This window comes from Myotis myotis, unplaced genomic scaffold (genome assembly GCF_014108235.1).
Source record: "Myotis myotis isolate mMyoMyo1 unplaced genomic scaffold, mMyoMyo1.p scaffold_m19_p_9, whole genome shotgun sequence".
Lineage (NCBI taxonomy): Eukaryota > Metazoa > Chordata > Mammalia > Chiroptera > Vespertilionidae > Myotis > Myotis myotis.
In genome coordinates, this window is record NW_023416401.1 from 88,239,481 (window position 1) to 88,259,635 (window position 20,155).

A 20,155-nucleotide genomic window follows, 5' to 3' on the forward strand; every position below is an offset into this window, starting at 1 on the left:
GTGCGCCTGCCGGTGTGTGTACTTGCACTGCAGGCCTACATCTTAAAGGAGGCGGGGTTAAGGTCTTGATGTTTCCTCAGGGCTTTCCGCAGAGAAGGAGGGGGATTGCTGCCTCCAGTCCAGGCAGGTGGGCAGGAGGTGAGCGAAGAGCACAGAGGCTGGCGGAGGCGGGGCCATGGCCCCACCTCCGCGAGATGTGGCTCCGCCTCCGCGTCTCGCGTTGCTCGGCAACCGGTCTCCTGGACGACGAAAGACGCTGAGCACCGGCAGCAGCATACAGGACAACCTAGACCTCAGGGGCCATGGCGCAGAAACCAATGAGCATCGCAGAGGCCGAGCGCATGAACCTCGTGGCCCAGGACCAGATCTGGTAACGTCGGGGATCCGGTTACCGGTGGGCTGGGCCGTTCTCACCTGGAGTGTGCACATCTGGCGGCCTCAGTTTCCCAGTTTCTGCCATGTCCTGGAAGTGGTCAGGGGCCTTGAGGAAAGAGGGCAGTAATAGGGACACGTAGTCGAACAAAGGGCCTTTCATTCTCCCCCTTCTCTTAGGCTCGCCTGAAAGATTGCGCATTGGGCTCTACAACCATGCAAAGCCTTGGTTCTTCTTTTTAAGATGTGTCCTTATTTTTAGATGTGTTCTTATTTTTAAGATTTACCAATTTTTTAAGAGGGGAACAAAACAAAAATCTCATATTTTTTCTTTTTGAATGAGAAATACATATACACTTTATATTCTCGCTTGCTTTTCCTGGTATTTTAAGTAATAAGAGATTTTAATTTAAAGAATAGATCCATTTTCTATCAGATTTATATTCAGCAGACATGTGTAATGGTTGTTTTATTTGGCATTCTCTCTGACTGCTAAACATTATCCCATCTCTTTGAAGTTTTAACCAATATGGGAAGTTACCAGTGTAGATGCCAGTAAGTAAATTTTAGTAACAACAAACCATAAATGTTTGCCTCTTAAACTTCAGTTATCCTGTTTATCATCGATGTGACTTTTACCATTTTTACCCTATAATAGTCATTACTATTTTTCTTTAAACTGACTTTGTTTCATTTAATCCATTTATTTTTATAAAAAAAAAAAAAAAAAAACCTTTGCATCACTCTTGAAAATGGAAAGCCAACATTATTTAGCATAAAATACACAACTACTGATTGTTTAAATCTTTGTCTTGATGCAAGCACCCCACTAGGTGATACTACCATAGCAGGCTCTGTTCCCACTACCTAGAATGCCCCTTCCTCCCTTCTCAACCAGATAAACTCCTACTTACCCTTCAAGACACCAAATCAGATGGCCCTTCCTATGGCAGCAGAGCCAGTGAATCACTTACACTGTCTATCCAATGTCCAAAGTGGCCATTGAGCACTTGCAACGGAACGGTTCCAAATGGGGATGAGCTGTAAAGTAAAATACCAGACTTTGAAGATTTCACACCAAAGCAGAAGTGATGTTAAAGTTCAGTTACCTGTTCACTTTGACTGGTATTAATGTGGATACTAGAAAATTTAAAATCCTATGTATGGCTCCTATTTTTGGCCCATGTGACAGCTCTGCTGCTGGTGCTCAGGGACCAAGACAACAAACTTGGCCAGGGCCTCTGAAACGGTTAGGACAGGGGGGGCAGGAGGGTAGGTATTGATTCCAAAATAGGAAAGAAAATTAAAAAGCAAAATGAATACATGTTTGCACACCCACTCTTTGATATGAACTCAACTCAGCTTCTTTTTTAAAATTTATCTTTGTTGTTGAAAGTAATTCAGATGTACCCTTTTTTCCCACATCAACCCGTTCAGCCAGCCCTCCCCCCACCCGGGCCTTTACCACATCATTGTCTATGCCCACGGGTTATGCATATAAATTCTTTGGTTAAACTCTTCCCACTCACTCACCCACCCCCACCTTCCCTCTGAGATTCATCACAGTGTTCCATGTTTCTCTGTTTCTGGATCTATTTTGTTCATCAGTTTATTTTGTTCTTTACATTCCACATATGAGTGAGATCATGTGATACTTGTCTTCCCCTGACTGGCTTATTTTGCTTAACATAATACTCTCCAGGTTCGTCCATGCTGTCTCAAAGGGTAAGAGGGCCTTCTTTCTTTCCTTTTTTTTCTTTTTTTTTAAATATATTTTATTGATTTTTTACAGAGAGGAAGGGAGAGGGATAGAGAGTTGGAAACATCAATGAGAGAGAAACATCAATCAGCTGCCTCCTGCACACTCCCCACTGGGGATGTGCCCGAAACCAAGGTACATGCCCTTGACTGGAATCGAACCCGGGACCCTTCAGTCCGCAGGCTGACGCTCTATCCACTGAGCCAAACCATTAGGGCAAGGGCCTTCTTTCTTTACTGCTGCATAGTATTCCATGGTGTAAATGTACCACAGCTTTTTTATCCACTCATCTCCTGATGGGCACTTGGGCTGTTTTCAGATCTTAGCTAGTGTAAATTGCACTGTCTGAACCCATGGGCACAGACAATGAGGTGGTAAAGGCCTGGGTGGGGGGAGGGGTTGGCTTGAAGGGGTTGATTGGGGGGGGGGGGTACATCTCTCTTACTTTCAACAACAAAGATAAATTTTTAAAAAAAGAAGCTGAGTTGAGTTCATATCAAAGAGTGGGTGTGCAAACATGTATTTATTTTGCTTTTTAATTTTCTGATTGGTGCTTTGGGTTTCTTAGAATATATTCCTAGAAGTGGGATCACTGGCAGATCCATATTTAATTTTTTGAGGGAACTCCATACTGTTTTCCATAATGGCTGCACCATCTGCATTCCCAGCAGCAGTGTGCTAGGGTTCCCTTTTCTCCACATCCTCGCCAGCACTTGTCATTTGTTGATTTATTAATGATGGCCATCCTGACAGGTGTGAGGCAATACCTCGTTGCTGTTTTAATTTGCATCTCTCTAATGATCTGTGACTTTGAGCATTTTTTCATATGTCTCTGGGCCATCTGTATGTCCACTTTGGAGAAGTGTCTATTTAGGTCCTTTGTCAATTTTTTAATTGGATTGTTTTTCTTCCTTTTGTTATGCTGTATGATTTCCTTATGTATTTTGGAGATTAACCCTTTATCAGATGTATCATTGGCAAATATGTTCTCCCATACAGTGGGCTCTCTTTTCATTTTGCTTGTGATTTCTTTTACTGTGCAGAAGCTTTTTATTTTAATACTAGAGGCCCGGTGCACAAAATTCGTGCAAGGAGGGGGGGGCGTCCCTTAGCCTGCCTGCACCCTCTCCAATCCGGGACACCTTGGGGGATGCCCAACTAATGGCTTAGGCCCAATCCCACAGCCTAAATCGGCAGTCAGATATCCCTCTCACAATCTGGGACCCCTGGCTCCTAATCACTCAACTGCCTGCCTGCCTGATGCCCCTAACTGCTCCCCTGCCTGCCTGATTACCCCTAACCTCTCTGCCTGCCTGCCTGATTGCCCCTAACTGCCTTCCTCTGCTGGCCTGATTGCCCCTAACCATCTCTCCCTCAGCCCCCGCCACCGTGGCTTTGTCCGGAAGGACGTCTGGATGGATGTCCTGAAGACATCTAGTCTAATTAGCATATCACCCTTTTATTAGTATATATAGTCCAATTTGTTTATTTTCTCCTTAGTTTCCTTTGCCCTAGGAGATGTATCCATAAACATATTGCTATGAGAGATAGCTGAGATTTTGCTGCCTGTGGTTTCTTGGAGGATTTTTATGGTTCACAACTTACATTTAAATCTTTTATTCATTTTGAGTTAATTGTTGTGTATGGTGTACGTTTGTGGTCTAATTTAATTTTTTTTTTTTTTGCATATATCTGTCCAATTTTCTCAACACCATTTATTGAAGAGACTGTCTTTACTCCATTGTATGCTCTTGCCTCCTTTGTCCAATATTAATTGAGGGTAATGGCTTGGGTCAATTTCTGGGGTCTCTGTTCTGTTCCATTGATCTATATGCCTGTTATTGTGCCAGCACCAGGCTGTTTTGATTACAGTGGCTTTGTAGTATACCTTGAAATCTGGCATTGTGATTCCTGCAACTTTGTTCTTCTTTCTCAACATTGCTGTGGCTACTAGTATTCAGGGTATTTTTTTGTTCCATCTAAATTTTTGGAGTATTTGTTCTAGATCTGTGAAACATGCCATTGGTATTTTTTTTTCAATTAAATCTTTATTGTTGCTGAAACCGGTTTGGCTCAGTGGATAGAGCGTCGGCCTGCGGACTGAAGGGTCCCAGGTTCGATTCCGGTCAGGGGCATGTACCTGGGTTGCGGGCATATCCCCGGTGGGAGATGTGCAGGAGGCAGCTGATCGATGTTTCTCTCTCATCGATGTTTCTAACTCTATCTCTCTCCCTTCCTCTCTGTAAAAAATCAATAAAATATATTTTAAAAAAAAATCTTTATTGTTCAGATTATTACATTAGTTACTCTTTTTTCCCCACCATAATTCCCCTCCACCCAGTTCCCACCCCACCCTCCACCCTCACTCCCCTCCCACTGTCCTCATCCATAGGTGTACGATTATTGTAAAATCTCTTCCCTCACCCCCACACCCCTTCCCCCCCCAAGAATAGTCAGTCAATTCCCTTTCTATGTCCCTGATTCTATTACAATCACCAGTTCATACTGTTCATCAGATTATTTATTCACTTGATTTTTAGATTCATTTGTTGATAGATGTGTATTTGTTGTTCATAATTTGTAATCCTTGTTCATCCTTCTGTTGTTCTGGTACCCCTATTATTCGTATGTTGTTTCGTTTCATGTTGTCCCAAAGCTCCCTTAGGCTCTCCTCCTGTCTTTTAATTTTTTTCTCCAACTGCAGTACATTTTGGGTGTGTTTTGCTTCCTTGTCTTCTAATTCACTAATTCGGTCCTCCGCTTCTCCTAGTCTACTGTTGATACTTTCAATGGAGTTTTTCATTGCAGCTATATCACTCTTCATTTCTTCTTGGGTCTTACTTAAGTTGTTGATTTTTTCATCTGTTTCTTCTAGCTTCTTCCATATGTTATCGATTTTTTCATCTGTTTCTTCTTGCTTCTTGCAGAGGTTGTCGATTTTTTCCTCCATCCGGTTTATGCACTCTAGGACCCTTATTCTGAATTCTTTTTCTGTCATATTGCATGCCTCTGTATTACTTAGCTGCTTTTCTGGAGAGTCCTCCTTCTCTTTCCTTTGGGGGTTTCTTTGTCTACCCATGTTTGATCTCACTGACATATCTAGACGTTGAGTCGTTCAGTGGTTGCTCCCTGGGTGGCAGTGACTCCTTGGTCTGTGGTTGCTCTTCGGGCGGTTGCGGTAGCAGCTGCTCTTCAGATGGCAGCAGCTCCTCTGGTGGGTGCTGTTCACAGCTGTGGTGGCTCTTCTGGCTGGTGGGGCGAGGTTTCACGTACAGCTGCTGTTCCTCAGCAGAGGGTGTGGTGCTCAGGAGGATGCTGTTGCTTGGATCTGCTGCATTGATTTAAAGGCACAAAATACAACACAACAAGGCACCACGTACCAGGCACTATACACAAATATATTCACGATATTAATAACCCCAAATAAAGGTGACCACCTGAATTAAGAGAATTAGGGGATAAGGAAGAAGGAAGAGAAAAAAGAAAAGAAAAGTAGGGACCAAAAAAAGGAGTGCAAAAATGAAATTGGGAAAAAGGAGGGGGGAAAATAAAACCAAGAAAAGAAAAGAAAAGGGAAAAAAAAAAAAGAGCGGAAAGAGAGAATGAAGTGGAAGAGGGGAAGAGACTTTTTTATATGAGGAGAATACTCCTATAGAACAGCCATTAATCCCAACAAATTCCAGCAACAGCTCCCTGGAGATGAATGCAAACTAGAAACAACCAATAATATAACGATGAAAATAGAATGGAGAACACTAATCCCAAAATAAAATAAAGAGAAAATAAAATGGCACTTTAAAAAAAATGGTAAAATGGTAGCAATAATAATACTGGTTAAAAATAAGAAGGTAGTAATTAAAAGGGTAAAATAAGGTGATGGAAAAAAGAAGAAAAAAAAAAAAATTGGTTTCTTAGTTAAAAGGTGAAAAAAGAAAAAAAAAATTGCAGTAGTGAAGGTCCTTCGGTTTTTCTATTCTTCAGTGTGGCTCGCCTTAGACCTGCCAGGTATTCAGGAGAGTGTTGAGTTTCCCTGCGATACACTGTTCCTCTGTGTTGTAAACCACAGTCCTTATTTTAAAGCAAGCCGCATTTCCCAGACTGCCTTATTTTGTGTTTAGCAAAGACTCAGTTTGTGGGTCAGCCTCTGGGTGGCAGTGTTCTGGGGTTGGCCTCTGAGGCTATAGGACCTCTCTGTCCAGTGGAAGTTCACTGCCCAGAGCTGGCTGCGTAATAGTTACCGGCGCTGTGTTGCTGCTGGGATTGAAAATCCCTCTATAGGCCAGACCCTGTTAACTCCCAGGGACTGATCAGGTTATTTTAATCCTTGATCTCATACAGGGTGGAATCTGGGTGTGGCTGTGCTCCTTGCCTGGGGGCTGGGGGGAGGAGTCTCACTCTCCAGAGAGAATGGCTGCCCCAGTCCTGGGCTCAGGGGTGTCTCAGCACTCAATTCGCTGCCACCTCTCCCGGCCCCCCTTCTCTCCTCAGTCTCTCCCCAGATTCCACTCCTCCGCACACTCTCCCTTTCTTCAGCACAGGTGAGTGTCTGTATTCGAAATGTCCCATGAACAGGATTCAGTGAAAACAAACAAACAAACGCCGGCCGTGGAAGCGGGGAAGGCTTGGTTTCTGTAAGCTCTTCTCTTACCGGGACTGCATGGTCTGGTCAGCTCTTCAGGCTGCCCCCTTTAGGCTCAGTCCTCTGTGATCACAGAACCCAGCTCTCAATTCCCCCGGTGGCGCCAGGAATCCTGCGGTTCTCCTTTCCCCTGTCAGGGGCTGTGCCTGTCCCAAGGGACGCGGCTGTCTGCCACACGGTCTCCCTCCGGCTCTCTGGGCTCAGAGGTCTGGCAAACTTTCCTGCCCAAATCCCTGGTTTGTTTGTTTTTTTTTACCTTTCCAGGGGAGTTCTGCTCTTCCCGGCTGCAAACCGTCTCACCAGCTGAGCAATTTTGCCAATTCGGGGTGGATGATATTAGTTTCAGCTGCTCACTCCATTTGCTCCGGGACAGGACCTGGGACGCGTCTGCCTATACCGCCGCCATCTTCCGTCTCTCTTGTTGTTCATAATTTGTATCTTTACCTTTTTCTTCTTCTTCCTCTTCTTAAAGGATACCTTTCAGCATTTCATATAATACTGGTTTGGTGGTGATGTACTCCTTTAGCTTTTTCTTATCTGTGAAGCTCTTTATCTGGCCTTCAATTCTGAATGATAGCTTTGCTGGATAAAGTAGTCTTGGTTGTAGGTTCTTGGTATTCATCACTTTGAATATTTCTTGCCACTCCCTTCTGGCCTGCAAAGTTTCTTTGAGAAATCAGCTGACAGTTATATGGGTACTCCCTTGTAGGTAACTGATTTTCTTTCTCTTGCTGCTTTTAGGATTCTCTCTTTGTCTTTTGCTCTTGGCATTTTAATTATGATGTGTCTTGGTGTGGTCCTCTTTGGATTCCTTTTGTTTGGGGTTCTCTGCGCTTCCTGGACTTGGAAGTCTATTTCTTTCACCAGGTGGGGAAGTTTTCTGTCATTATTTCTTCAAATAGGTTTTCAATATCTTGCTCTCTCTCATCTTCTGGCACCCCTATAATTCGGATGTTGGTACGCTTGAAGCTGTCCCAGAGGCTCCTTACACTATCTTCGTACTTTTGGATTCTTTTTTCATTTTGCTTTTCCGGTTGGGTGTTTTTTGCTTCTTCGTATTTCAAATCTTTGACTTGATTCTTGCGACCCTCTGGTCTGCTGTTGGGAGTGTGTATAATCTTCTTTATTTCAGTCAGTGTATGCTTAATTTCTAGTTGGTTCTTTATCACAACATCGAGGGTCTCATTAGATTTCTTGAGGATCTCACTACATTTATCGGCGGTCTCACCAGTCTTTTCGAGGGCCTTATTAAATTTATCTGCGGCTTCTAGACAGTTCTTTTAAGACCTTAAAAGTGTGGTTTTGAACTCTATTTCCAACAGTTTGCTTTCCTCCAATTCTGTTGTTTGTGTCCTGTTTCTTTGTCTTGGCATTTTTTATGCTTCGCTGTGTCGATAGAGTGCCTTTGTGTGCTAAGTTTCCCAATTACTTGAGGTAGACACTCTTGGTGCACCCCCTTGTGGGCTTTGTGCACAGTCTTGTTGTAATTAAGCCTTGATTGTTGTAGTTATCACTGTGAGGAATTGACCTCCAGGCCAACTGGCTGTGAGAATCAGCTGTGTCTGCAGTGGGAGAACTTCTGTGCTGGAGACACCCCTCTGGGACTAGACTTGCTTCAATAGGGCTTTGGTGCTCACTGAGTCTTCCCCCTGAGTGTGTCTTTTATGGTTCCACTCTCACCTCAGGGCTTCTTGGCTCCTGGATCTCTAGGGAGGTTCTAATCTAGCTTTTGCCTGAGGCTAACCAGCAAAAGTCTCCCTGCAGGGCTTGGGTGGGGCGGGTCCCACGGGATCAACAGGGCGGGGTTAACAATTATGGATGCTCTCAGTCTTGCCCTCAGAGGCTCTGCTTCTCAGTGTCCCAGTAATCGCTGCAAGCCCCATGGAGAGAAAGCTGCCCTAGGGTTCTGAGCGATGCCAGACAGTCCCGCTTCTCCCGTATGAGTCTGGGTCCCTAGAGACTCGCCCGGAACTGGAGCTCAGAGCCTGAGACTCCCTCCTGATTGAAAATGACAACCACGCCCTCAGCCGCCAGCCTGCTCTGCATGCACTCCGCACCTTAGTATTTTACTTCAGCACTGTGCCTCCTCTGAGTCTCGGTATGTTTTTCTCTTTCCTCCTACTTGTAGAACTTCCACTCAACCAGCCTTCCTGTGGTTCAGGATGATGTCCGTTCCGTCTTTAGTTGTATTTTTGAAGTGGTTGTTCGAGGCAGCAAACTCCAGTGTTTACCTATGCCGCCATCTTGGTTTCTCCCAACCATTGGTATTTTAATAGGGATTGCATTGAATCTGCAGATTGCCGTAGATAGTATGAACATTTTAATTATATTAATTCTACCAATCCATGAATATGGTATATTCTTCCACTTGTTTATAGCTTCTTCTATCTCTTTTTCCAATGTCCTGTAGTTTCCTGAATACAGATCTTTTATCTGCTTGGTTAAGTTTATTCCTAAGTATCTTAACTTTGTTGTTGTTGTTGTTGCAGTGGTACATGAGATTGTTTTGTTTTTTTTTTAGTTTCTTTTTCTGATAATTCATTATTGGTGTATAAAATGCCATTGATTTCTGGGTGTCAATTTTGTATCTTGCTACATTGCCAAATTCATTTATTAAATCTAGGAGTTTTTGGTGGAGATTTTAGGTTTTCTGTGTACATGCCATCCACAAATAAGACAGTTTTACTTCCTCCTTTCCAACTTAGATGCCTTTTATTTCTCATCTGGTCACTGTGACTAGGACTTCTAGTACCATGTTGAATAAGAGTGGTGAAAGTGGACATCCCTATCCTGTTCCTGTTTTTAGGGGAAATGGTTTTATTTTTTTCCCTTTGAGTATGATGTTTGCTGTAGATTTATCATCTATGGACTTTATTATGTTGAGGTATGACCCCTCTATTCCCACTTTGCTAAGAATCTTTATCAAAAATGGTTGTTGGATTTTGTCCAATGCTTTTTCTGCGTCTATTGATATGATCATGTGATTTTTGTCTTTCAATTTGTTAATGTGATGTGTCACATTTAATGATTTGCAAACATTGTACCAGCCTTGCATCCCTGGAATAAATCTCACTTGGTCATGTTGTATGATCTTTTTTAATATATTGCTGGATGTGATTTGCTAATATTTGGTTGAGGTTTTCAGCATCTATGTTTGTGAGGGATATGGCCTGCAATTCTCTTTCTTTGTAGTGTCTTTTTCTGGTTTTGGAATTAATTCAATGCTGGCCTCATAAAAAGAGCTTGCAAGTGTTCATTCCTCTTGGATTTTTTTTAATAGTTTGAGAAGAATAGGTGATATTTCTTCTTTGAATGTTTGGTAAAAATCCCCTGTAAAGCTGTCCTGACCAGGGGTTTTTTGCTGAGAGTTTTTTGATTACTGCTTCTATTTCCTCAGCTGTTCTTGGCCTATTCAGGTTTTCTGATTCTTCCTGATTCAGTTTTGGAAGATTGTATTTTCGTAGTAAGTTTTTCACTTCATTCACATTGTCCAGCTTGTTGTCATATAGTTGTTCATAGTACTTTCTTACAATCCTTTGTATATCTGTGGTGTCAGTTGTTACTTCACCACTTTCATTTTTTATTTTATTTATTTGGGTCTCCTCTCTTTGTTTCTTGATGATTCTGGCCAAAGGTTCATCAATCTTGTTTATCTTTTCAAACAACCAGCTCTTGGTTTCAATGGCTTTTGTATTTTTTATTTTTTTTAGTCACTATGTCATTTATTTCCACTCTGGTCTTTATTATTTCCTTCTTTCTACTTATTGTGGGATTTTCTTGTTGTTCTCTTTGTAATTCTTTAAGTTGTAGGGTTAGATAGTTTATAATTTTTTTTTTTCAGATAGGCCTGTAGTGCCATGAACTTCCCTCTCAGTACTGCTTTCACTGTGTCCCAGAGATCTGGGGTTGTTGTGTGTTAATTTTCATTTGTTTCCAGGAAGTTTTTTACTCCTTTCTTAATCCTATTGGTAACCCATTCGTTGTTTAAAAACATGCTATTTAGCCTCCATCTATTTGAGGTTTTTAAAATCTTTTTACTATAGTTGATTCCTAATTTCATGTCATTGTGGTGTGAGAAGATGCCTGATATGATTTCAGTCTTCTTGAACTTGTAGAGACTTATTTTGCATGCTAACATGTAGTTTATCTTTGAAAATTTCCCATGTGCACTTGAGAAGAATGTATATTCTGCAGCTTTGGGGTGAAATGTTCTATAAATGTCAATTAAATCCATACGATCTAGTGTATCCTTTAGAATCATTGTTTCCTTGTTGATTTTTGTCTGAAATATCTATCCAGTGAAGTCAGCAGGGTATAAAGTCCCCTACTATGACTGTATTGCTGTTGGTCTCTCCCTTAAAGTCCTCCAGAAGTTTATTTATATATTTAGGTGCACCTATATTCGGTGCATATATGTTTACCAGTGATATATAATCTTGTTGGTTGATCCCTTTAGTATTATGTAATGACCTTTATTGTTTTTTGTTATGGCCTTCATTTTGAAGTCTATTTTGTCAGTTATGAGTATTGCTACCCCAGCTTTTTTGTTTCCATTTGCATAGAAAATGTTTTTTCATCACTTCACTCTCTTCCTGTGTGTGTCTTTTGTTCCGAGGTGGATCTCTTGTAGACAGCATATATTTGGGTCATATTTTCTTATCCATTCTACTACCCTATGTCTTTTGATTGGAGCATATGTAAATTTACATTTAATTATTATTAATAGGTACTTATTTATTGCCATTTTAATTCTTTATGTCTCGGTTTTTCTTTCTATTCTTATTATAGCAGTCCCTTTAGTATTTCTTACAATGCTGGCTTGATAGTGATAAACTCCTTTAGCCTTTTTCTGTCTGGGAAGCTCTTTGCTTCAGCATCTATTTTGAATGATAGCCTTGCTGGATATAGTAGTCTTGGTTTTAGATCCTTACATTTCATTATCCTGAATACTCCATGCCATTCTTTTCTGGCCTATACAGTTTCTCATACAAAATTAGCTGACCACCATATGGGAGCTCTTTTGTAGGTAAGTTTGCTTTTCTCTTGCTGCCCTTAAGATTCTCTCTTTGTCTTTAATTTATGGCATTTTAATTATGTGCCTGGGTGTGGGCCTGTTTGGGTTCTTCTTGCTTGGGACTCTCTGTGCCTCTTGAACTTGCATGACTTTTTCCTTTATGAGGAAAAATGAGCCTCAGAAACTCCACTGGGCGGGGTGAGAGGTTTTCCAACAGGTTAGAGCAATTTCTTACCTTGTCCCCAGGCAAAAGCTGCCTGGATAGTAAAGGTCTGCCCAGAAAAGATGTCTGCAGTATGAGGGAATGACTCAGCACAGGAAACCATAGTGGCTGACTTCCAAGCTCTAACCCCAGAGCCCTCAACCCTGGATGCTCCTCACACTGCTCTACTCCACTCTCTCCTCCCTCTGCTGGAGCTCAGGGTGAGTGGCTGCACATGAAATTTTGTGATTGGCCCTTTAAGAGGGTGCCTGCATTTCTAGCCATCGCCCCCTGGCAGACAGCAACCCCACTGCTTTTCACAGCCAGATGTGATGTGGGCACCTTTCTCAGTTCTGGTGCTCTGGGCTGCGGAGTCCAACTTGGGATTTAGACCCAAGAGTTCTCAGTGGAACCCGCAACAGCTGAGATATTCCTCCAGAACTTCAGCTGCTGTCTGTTGGAGCCTGGCCAGCCCTTTTGCACCTTCAAATTTCCTACCAGTCTCTATGTGGTCTCCACTTTCCATCCTTGGGTATCAGGGTTCTCTCCAGCTAGTCTTCAGTTGATTATTCAGGATGGTTTTTCTGTATTTTAGTTGAAATTCCAGTTTGGCCCTGGGAGAGTGTCAGTATAGTTTCCACTTAATCCGCCATCATTTTCTACTGTCAACTCAGCTTCTTAATGTGAAGTAAAAGCAGGATGGGACCAGTGAGGCAGCTGGGTGGATGTTTAAGGAGGGCTCAAGCTCAAGGTCATGTAAGTGCTGGCTGTGCCCTTGCAGGAACCTGGGAGTGGGTGCCTCCTTACATCTTGCACCCCAGGTGCCTCACTCACCCCATCCCAGTCCTTGCCCTGAGAACAAAGGTACTTATTATGAACTTCCTTAATGATTTAACACATGCTCATCACTGTGGGTCAGAGGCCTCCAAGATTAAGTACCCAGATGGCCCCTGAGGCAGTCAGCCCCCTTCCTGTCTGCACCCACTGTGCCATCCAGCCAGCACCTCTGGCTCTCCAGGTACGAGTCTTCCTCACAGTCCTGTGAGGGTCTCAGTGACAGGATCCCTCCTGGCACAGAACCTCGTCAGTGCCTGCACATTGACAAATGCCAGATTCCCCTGTGAACCTTTGGGATTTGCTACTTTAACCTTGCTGAATATTGTCCAGCCCTTAGGAACTTTCTTTTTTAGGAGATACCGCCTGAAGGCTGAGACCGAAGCACAGCAAAACTGGGCCCAGAACTGGGGATTTTTAACAACCCCTCTTGAGGAGGTAAATATAAATTTTATGAGTCCAGAGGTAATAGAATCAATCATTTCCAAGAATAAATGGTTATGAAGTGTATAATTTGCAAGAATAAAATTAAAGAGCATGTGGTCGGCAAAGACTGCCACCTCTGAAACCTGAAGGGTCCTTCCCTTCCTGGATTTATTGAGCGCTTACTATGTGCCCCGCAGGTCCTAGGTGCTGCCTCCGAAGCAGCGTATTTAACCCGCACAACAACCCCTGTGCGGAGGGTTGCTTGTTTATGCCCATTAACGAAGACTGGGGTGGCGGCCACCAGGCTTCACCCTTTTGAGCTCTCTCCAGCTGTGACACGAAGAAGCCGCATGTCCTTGGAGGGTCGCAGAACCAAATAAGCGCCACCTAATTCAGAACGATCCTGAGTCAAGGTGGCGTCAACCCCATTTGTAACTTGCCCACCCCACTAGCTTTGAAATGATGCCATTCTTAATGAGCTTGTTGAATACTTAAGAGTATTGTACAATTGGAAATTTTATGCATAAAGTGAGTTGTTGTTTTTTTGTTGTTATTATTAATCCTCGCCAGAGGATATTTTTCCATTGATTTTCTTCTTTTAGAGAGAGTGGAAGAAAAAGGGAAAGACGGAGAGAAACATCAGTGTGAGAGAAACACATCTATTGGTTGCCTCCTGCACAAGCCCTGACCAGGGCCCGGGCCAGGGAGGAGCCTACAACCAAGGTACAGGCCCTTGACCAGAATCAAACCCGGGACCCTTTGGTCCGCAGGCTGACATTCCATCCACTGAGCCAAACCAGCTAGGGCAAAAATGAGTTCTTATTAATATAATATGCATAAAAAGAATCTATATTAATATTCTTTATATGTAATTTAAATTGGATTCTTGAAGAGTTCAAAATTGCTTTAAAAATTAAATGGGGGCCCTGCCCAGAGTGGCTCGGTGGTTGGGACGTTGGCCCGAGCACCGAAGGCTCTCGGGTTCAGTTTCCAGTCAAGGGCAAGTACCTGGGTTGCAGGTTGGCTTCCTGCCCCCCATTGGGGCACGTGAGGGAGGCAACCAGTCGATGTGTCTCTCTAATCAATGTTCCTCTCTCTCCCTCTCTCTTTTTCTCTTCTCCCCTTCTCCCTCCCTTCTATTCTCTCTGAAAAATCAATGAAAAAAATATCCTCAGGTGATACTGATATAACAACAAAAATTAAAAGGAGAAATGGATGGCTCTTGTCTGAAAAGGTTGGTCCTGAGCCTGGTTGGCATTTTTTAATTTGAGCCCATAATCTTGAAGTCCCCTCAAACTACTCCTCGGGAATATGATGAGCAGACTGCAGGGCGAGCGGGGGCACCACAGTTAGCGGCCTGCAAGGCCCCGCTGCCCCTTTCTAGCTGCAGTGGGGACAGGCGTTGTCATCTGTAAAACGCTGAGTTCTAGGGGCCGATGAAGAGGGCGCATCCACCCTCTCAGTCTGGGGTGTCCTGTGTCTGGGATTGTGTTTCAGTTGATCGAATGTGAAGATGGACCCCCCGCCCCAAAGCCCAGGATCGAGCTTCCCCAGAGGTTCCACATCCGGCCGGTGACCCCCGTGGAGAAATATATCAAGGTTTGCAAAGTTGTTTTTAAACACTTGCTTCCCGATGTGAGCAAGAACCGCCCCCCCACCCCACCCAGCATGTGTTTGGTGCAGGTGCAGACAGCCAGCCGCCCAAGGTAAGAACTCAGCCGTGCCTGGCAGGTGGGGGTGCCGTTTCCAGGCCCTCTCCACACCCGCACAGCAGGTGGCTGCTCTACACTCTGCATCCAGCTTTGAAGAGGCAGAGGGGAGCCAAGACAATGAGGGGCTGGATCCAACACTTACAGGGGGTGCAGGGAAGCAGGGCAGGGAAGGCGGGGCTCTGGAGTCAGATCACTCAGCCACTCCCCTCCTGGGGGTCTTGGGCAGTGGCCTGACCTCTCTGTATCTCTATTTCCACCTTGCACAATGGGAGCTCATGAAAGCACCTACTTCAGGGGTGGCGTCGGGCCCAGGAGAGGATGCTGGGAAGGACTTAGACCTGTGCCCAGCACTTTTAGAGCGTGCCAGTGACTGCAGGCTGTGAGGAGGGGCCAGGTGCTTGGCTGGGCAAACAGCGATGAACTAGAAGGCAAGACTCCAGCTCACACATGTGGGTTGGGGTCACCAACGTGAAACAAGAAAATCAACAAAATCGTTATACACTGTGCTAGATGCCATGGAGGAAACAGGCAGGTGATGTTGGAGGATACAGGGGATGGGGTGGTCAGAAAAGCCCCTGCGGAGCTGAGGACTGAAGAATGGCAAGGAGCCAGCCCAGGGAAAAGCATTCCCGGAAAAGGGAACAGCATGTACGGAAGCCCTGAGGCACAACAAAGGTTGCAATGTTTCAGGAGCAGCAAGGGATGTTGATGTGTCTGGAGCTTGGTGGGCTGGGGTGGGAGAGGGGTGGGGCAGGAAGGGCTGTGGATGGAGAAGTGGGCAGGGCCAGCTCCCACCGGACCTCAGGTACCAGAGGAGCAGTTGGGATTTGAACCCAATCTGCAATGGAAAGCAGGGCGTGAGATCTCCCTGGTTGCTGATGAGTGTCAGGGCTACCCCAGAGGGGAGAAGACTGAGAAGGTGTTCCCATGGAGGCCAGTCAGCTGTGGAGGTGGTCAGAGACTAGAAATTGCTCAGCTCCGTAGGTCCCTGGAGCCCGTCATGGGCCCGTCATTCTCATCTTGGGGTCTGCCCTCTGCTCAGCTGCGGAAAAAGCAGTTCTGTGTCCTGACGGGAAGAGAAGATGAAAACTCAGGATGAAGGGGGCCACTTTCGGAGACAACGGCAACATGGCCCTTCACAGAGAATGAACCAACCTGCTCTCCCAGGATGCCCTTGTTAGGGTGCTGTTTTCATTTCCTTGCCAATCTGGTGGGTGAAGCGTGGCCTCCTGGGTGGTTTTTTGTGTTCCTTTTTTATTTGCTTTTTGTTGTTAATCCTCACTCGAGGATATTTTTCCATTGATTTTTTTAGAGAGAGCGGAAGGGAGGGGGAGAGGCAGAGAGAGAAACATTGATGTGAGAGAGACACATCACGGCCTCCCTCACGGCCCCCCAACCTGGGCCAGGGATGGAGCCTGCAACCAAGGCAGGTTTTCAGTTGTGTTTCTCCTACAAGTTGGAGGGAGGCTTGAAGGCAGGACTGCATGTTCCCAAGGGCCGGTCTGGGACAGCTCCCCCCTAGCTGATGCGGGAAACTGCGATCCTCTGGCGCTTATGGACGACCCTCCCTGCTTGTGGCCTCTCAGGAGATTAATTTTAATGCTTCATCAAGAACACATGTTAAGGGCTTCACCCACCAGTGGCAGCTGGCCCACCAGGACCGCCCCTCCCACCACGCCTCGCCAAGATGCTGTAGCCAAGCGTGAACTCATAACCCCAGCATATTAAACCTCTTCATCTCAGTGCTTCCGTGGGAACAAATTTCTCACCGTTTTCTCCACTCAGATCACCCGTGAGAGCAGGACAGACGATCGCTTCACAGGGAGAGGGAACTGCCTGAACATTTACCCTCACGTTCCAAAAATTTCAAGTCTGTCCAAGGAAGTGACAGTTGAAATTGCGTGGGGGCTTTTCCTTTCAGATAGAATCCCGTTTTGCTTTTGGATTTTAATTAAGTTCAATTGCTTTTCATCCCTGTGGTCTCTGGGGGGTGTGTGTGTGTGTGTGTGTGTGTGTGTGTGTGTGTGTACTCACATCATAAACCCTTCTAACCAAAGCCGGAAGGTTTATAACTACCAGAAACCCATCTGGCAATATCGTCACAGATTTTATGAAGGGCGGTGTTTGATATTTCTGCACCTTCCTTTTCCCGCTGTTTGTTCCTTTATCAAATAAGAATCACGTACTGGCGGACAGGAGTCCAACGAGCTACAGGAACGTGTCTGTGAGCATGACTGCGGGCGCACACCTGGCTGGGCCTGAGCCTCCCGGGCCCTGGCTTCGCTTGCCGTCCTTCCACACCAGGCCTAGCGTGGGTCGGGGGCCTCCGTGGACACTCCTCATGCCGCTGCCCAGGTGACTGACCGCTGCATCTCCCTCCCAGGTCCTCCCCTCGCCCCCGGTTCCGAAGACCACGCAGGGCTTCATCGGCTGGCGGTCAGGGGTGCCGGGCCTGAACAAGTGCCTGGAGTACGGATCGGAGATCAGGAGCTGCAAGGGCGCCTATGCCAGGGAGCTCGGCTGGCCGAAGCAGGGCATCCACTGAGTCCAGCCCTGGACGCGGCCGCTGGGGCAGCGCAGGGCGGACCGCCAGGCACCGGCGCCCACGCCCAGGAAAGAAAGCTCCCAGGGCAAAGAACACAGAATAGCCCTCTGACATTGTCAATTCATCAATACCCCCCTTCCAGAACATTCTCATAACACTCATTCTTGGCTACTGTAATAAATAAGACAGCATTGGTTCTCTGAATTTTCTTTGGGTACCTTGGGAATTTCTAGGTACGGCTTTTAAAAAAAACAGTGTGCTTTAATTTTAAAGTTGCTTGTCCAGGCCCTTCAATGCTGCTTACAGTCCCTGTCACTCCACTTTTGTAATGAGATTGTGGACCGGGTGCTCTGGGCCTGTCCTCAGGAAGAGTGACTCTTCTGCCCCAGGAGATCTGCAATGTCAACAGCCCGTTGTGGGTGAGCGGAAGTTTCCAGAACAGGAGGTTCCCCCCAGGGTCTGCATGAAACTTCCTGCTTACCTGCCCCCGCCACCCCATCCAACCCAGCAGCTGGGCTGGCCAACCAGCCACTCTCCTTCCCCTCGGGGAAGCGGACATCAACCCCTTGTTCCCTGCCTGGCTCTGCTCAGGTCCTACAAAGGGCGGGGGAGGGGGAGGGCGTCCAGCTGGTGGAAGGAGCTACAGGGAAAGCCTGCGGCCTCCCCACATCCCCAGAGGAGGGGCGTGCAGTGTGCAGGCCGCCTGGGAAGCTGGTTTGTGTTTGTCTCTGGGGAGCGGAGGGTGGGGCTCCTTCGTACCTGCACCTACCGCCCTAGACTCAGCCCCAACCCAGGCACTTGGCCACACCCCAGGCTCCTAACAGAGCAGCAGGGCCCCACCAACAGCTTTGGTAGAGAATCGCGTGGACAGCACTGGAAGATTCAATCACCCTGGACGGTTTCAAGCTTGACATGTAATCTATGGAAATCAACCTCTTTGTGGGTTTTAAATGGGATAAATGTCACTACACGCTGTAAAATGCCACATTCCCAAGGTCGAGGCGAGGCTGGCGGTCCCGTGTGCACCATGGTAACAGACATCACAGCGATGAGCCTCCAGTGGGGCTCAGAATGAGTGGCCTCTGAAATGATGCCAAACAGAGTTCGGCCTGGACTCAGAATGGATTCTGTCACAAGCACATTGCAGCCCAAGACAGAGTAGAAACTCCCAGGTTGAGTTATAAGAAAATCATCACAGGATCGAATAAAACTACTGGAAAACACAAGCCTTACACACTCAAACACACCTGGGTAACCTCAGTGTCCAAAGATGTGAGATCAGAAGTGTCTAGAATTTAGGAAGTTGTAGATTTTAAAAAGCATGTCACCTGCATATTACATAACCCTCTGGCAAAGTCTGGGGCAGCCACCCCACAAATAAAAACCCATTAAGGTTTTTGTAACAAAATGTTCAAATATTGACACTAAATGGAATCAAGACTCTAAGGAACCCCTTGTCCGGTCTGGTTCAGGTTTATCACCAAGCATGTGTGGATGTGCAGGCCCTGCCCTGAGTGTGGATGGATCCAGTGACTCTTCCATAGAAAGTGTGCAAAGGTGACAGGAGGCCACTTCCCAGGCTAGGTTACAAGGGACTGTGACTTCCATCTTGAAGCTTCTCCCCTCTCTCCCTCTCCCCTCCTCCTACTCTCCCTGATGAAGCCAGCTGCTGTGTCATGAGATACAGTGGGGCCTTGACTTACAAGTGTCCCGACTAATGAGTTTTTCGAGATACGAGCCACCTCTCGGCCGATTTTTTCCTTTGAGTTGCGATCTAAAATTCAGGTTACGAGCCAGCTTCAGATACCCCACAGCGAATGTCACAGTGAAAGCCACAACATCAGCCCAGCATCACGTGTCTCACTCGTTCACTTTAATGATTTGACATATGAGTAATTTGAGTTACGAGCTCGGTCACCAAACGAATTAAACTCGTAAGTCAAGGCCCCACTGTCCTCTATGGAGATGCCCACGCGACAAAGAAGGAAGGAAGGGAAACCACGCCCAGCAGCTCATGAGGGCCTGAGTGGGGCCTTCATCCAACAGCCAGCAAAGGCCTCAACCTCCCAGCAAGCCCCACCCACCAGCAAGCCCCACCCCCAGCAAGCCCCACCCACCAGCAAGCCCCACCCACCAGCAAGCCCCACCCACCAGCAAGCCCCACCCACCAGCAAGCTTGTGAATGAACTGGGAAGCTGATCCTTCCCAGTGGAGCCTGTGAAGGCCACCACCTGTGAGAGACCCTGGCCCAGAGGCCCCAGCTCAGAGGCCCCTGGATTCCTGACCCACGGGAGCTGTGAGGTCACAGAGAGTTTCAGGCCATTAGGTTTGGGGGGATTCGTTACTCAGCAATAGATAACAAATCCAGGTTATTTCTAAAGTGACCCACCGATGGCCGTCACTTTCAGGAGAGCCCAGAGCCCCTCCACAGGCTCTGAAGGGCTCGGGGTTCTGGGACATTCCCCGGAGCCGCCCCGCTTCCTCAGAAGGAGCAGAGCCCTTTTCCAGGGAAACACCCCAAAACACGCTTCAGGAAGCTCTGCCTTCACATCGCAGAAGCTGGGCCAGAGTGCCAGGGAGTCGCCTAGAGACAAAAGGGCTTTTCCGAGTCAGAGGCAACGGCAGTTACTTGAGATCAATAAGAACAGCTAT

The 20,155-nt window shown here is 46.2% G+C and overlaps 1 protein-coding gene across 1 annotated transcript; it reads left to right on the top strand.

The window, feature by feature from the left end:
* Positions 1 to 206: 206 nt before the first annotated feature.
* CUNH20orf85 (chromosome unknown C20orf85 homolog) lies at positions 207 to 17,623 on the top strand. The gene is made up of 4 exons (XM_036321175.1): positions 207 to 370; positions 13,177 to 13,258; positions 14,744 to 14,845; positions 17,342 to 17,623. Exons 1-4 carry the CDS (start codon positions 303 to 305, stop codon positions 17,501 to 17,503), a joined length of 414 nt encoding a protein of 137 aa, XP_036177068.1. The 5' UTR covers positions 207 to 302; the 3' UTR covers positions 17,504 to 17,623.
* Positions 17,624 to 20,155: the final 2,532 nt, after the last annotated feature.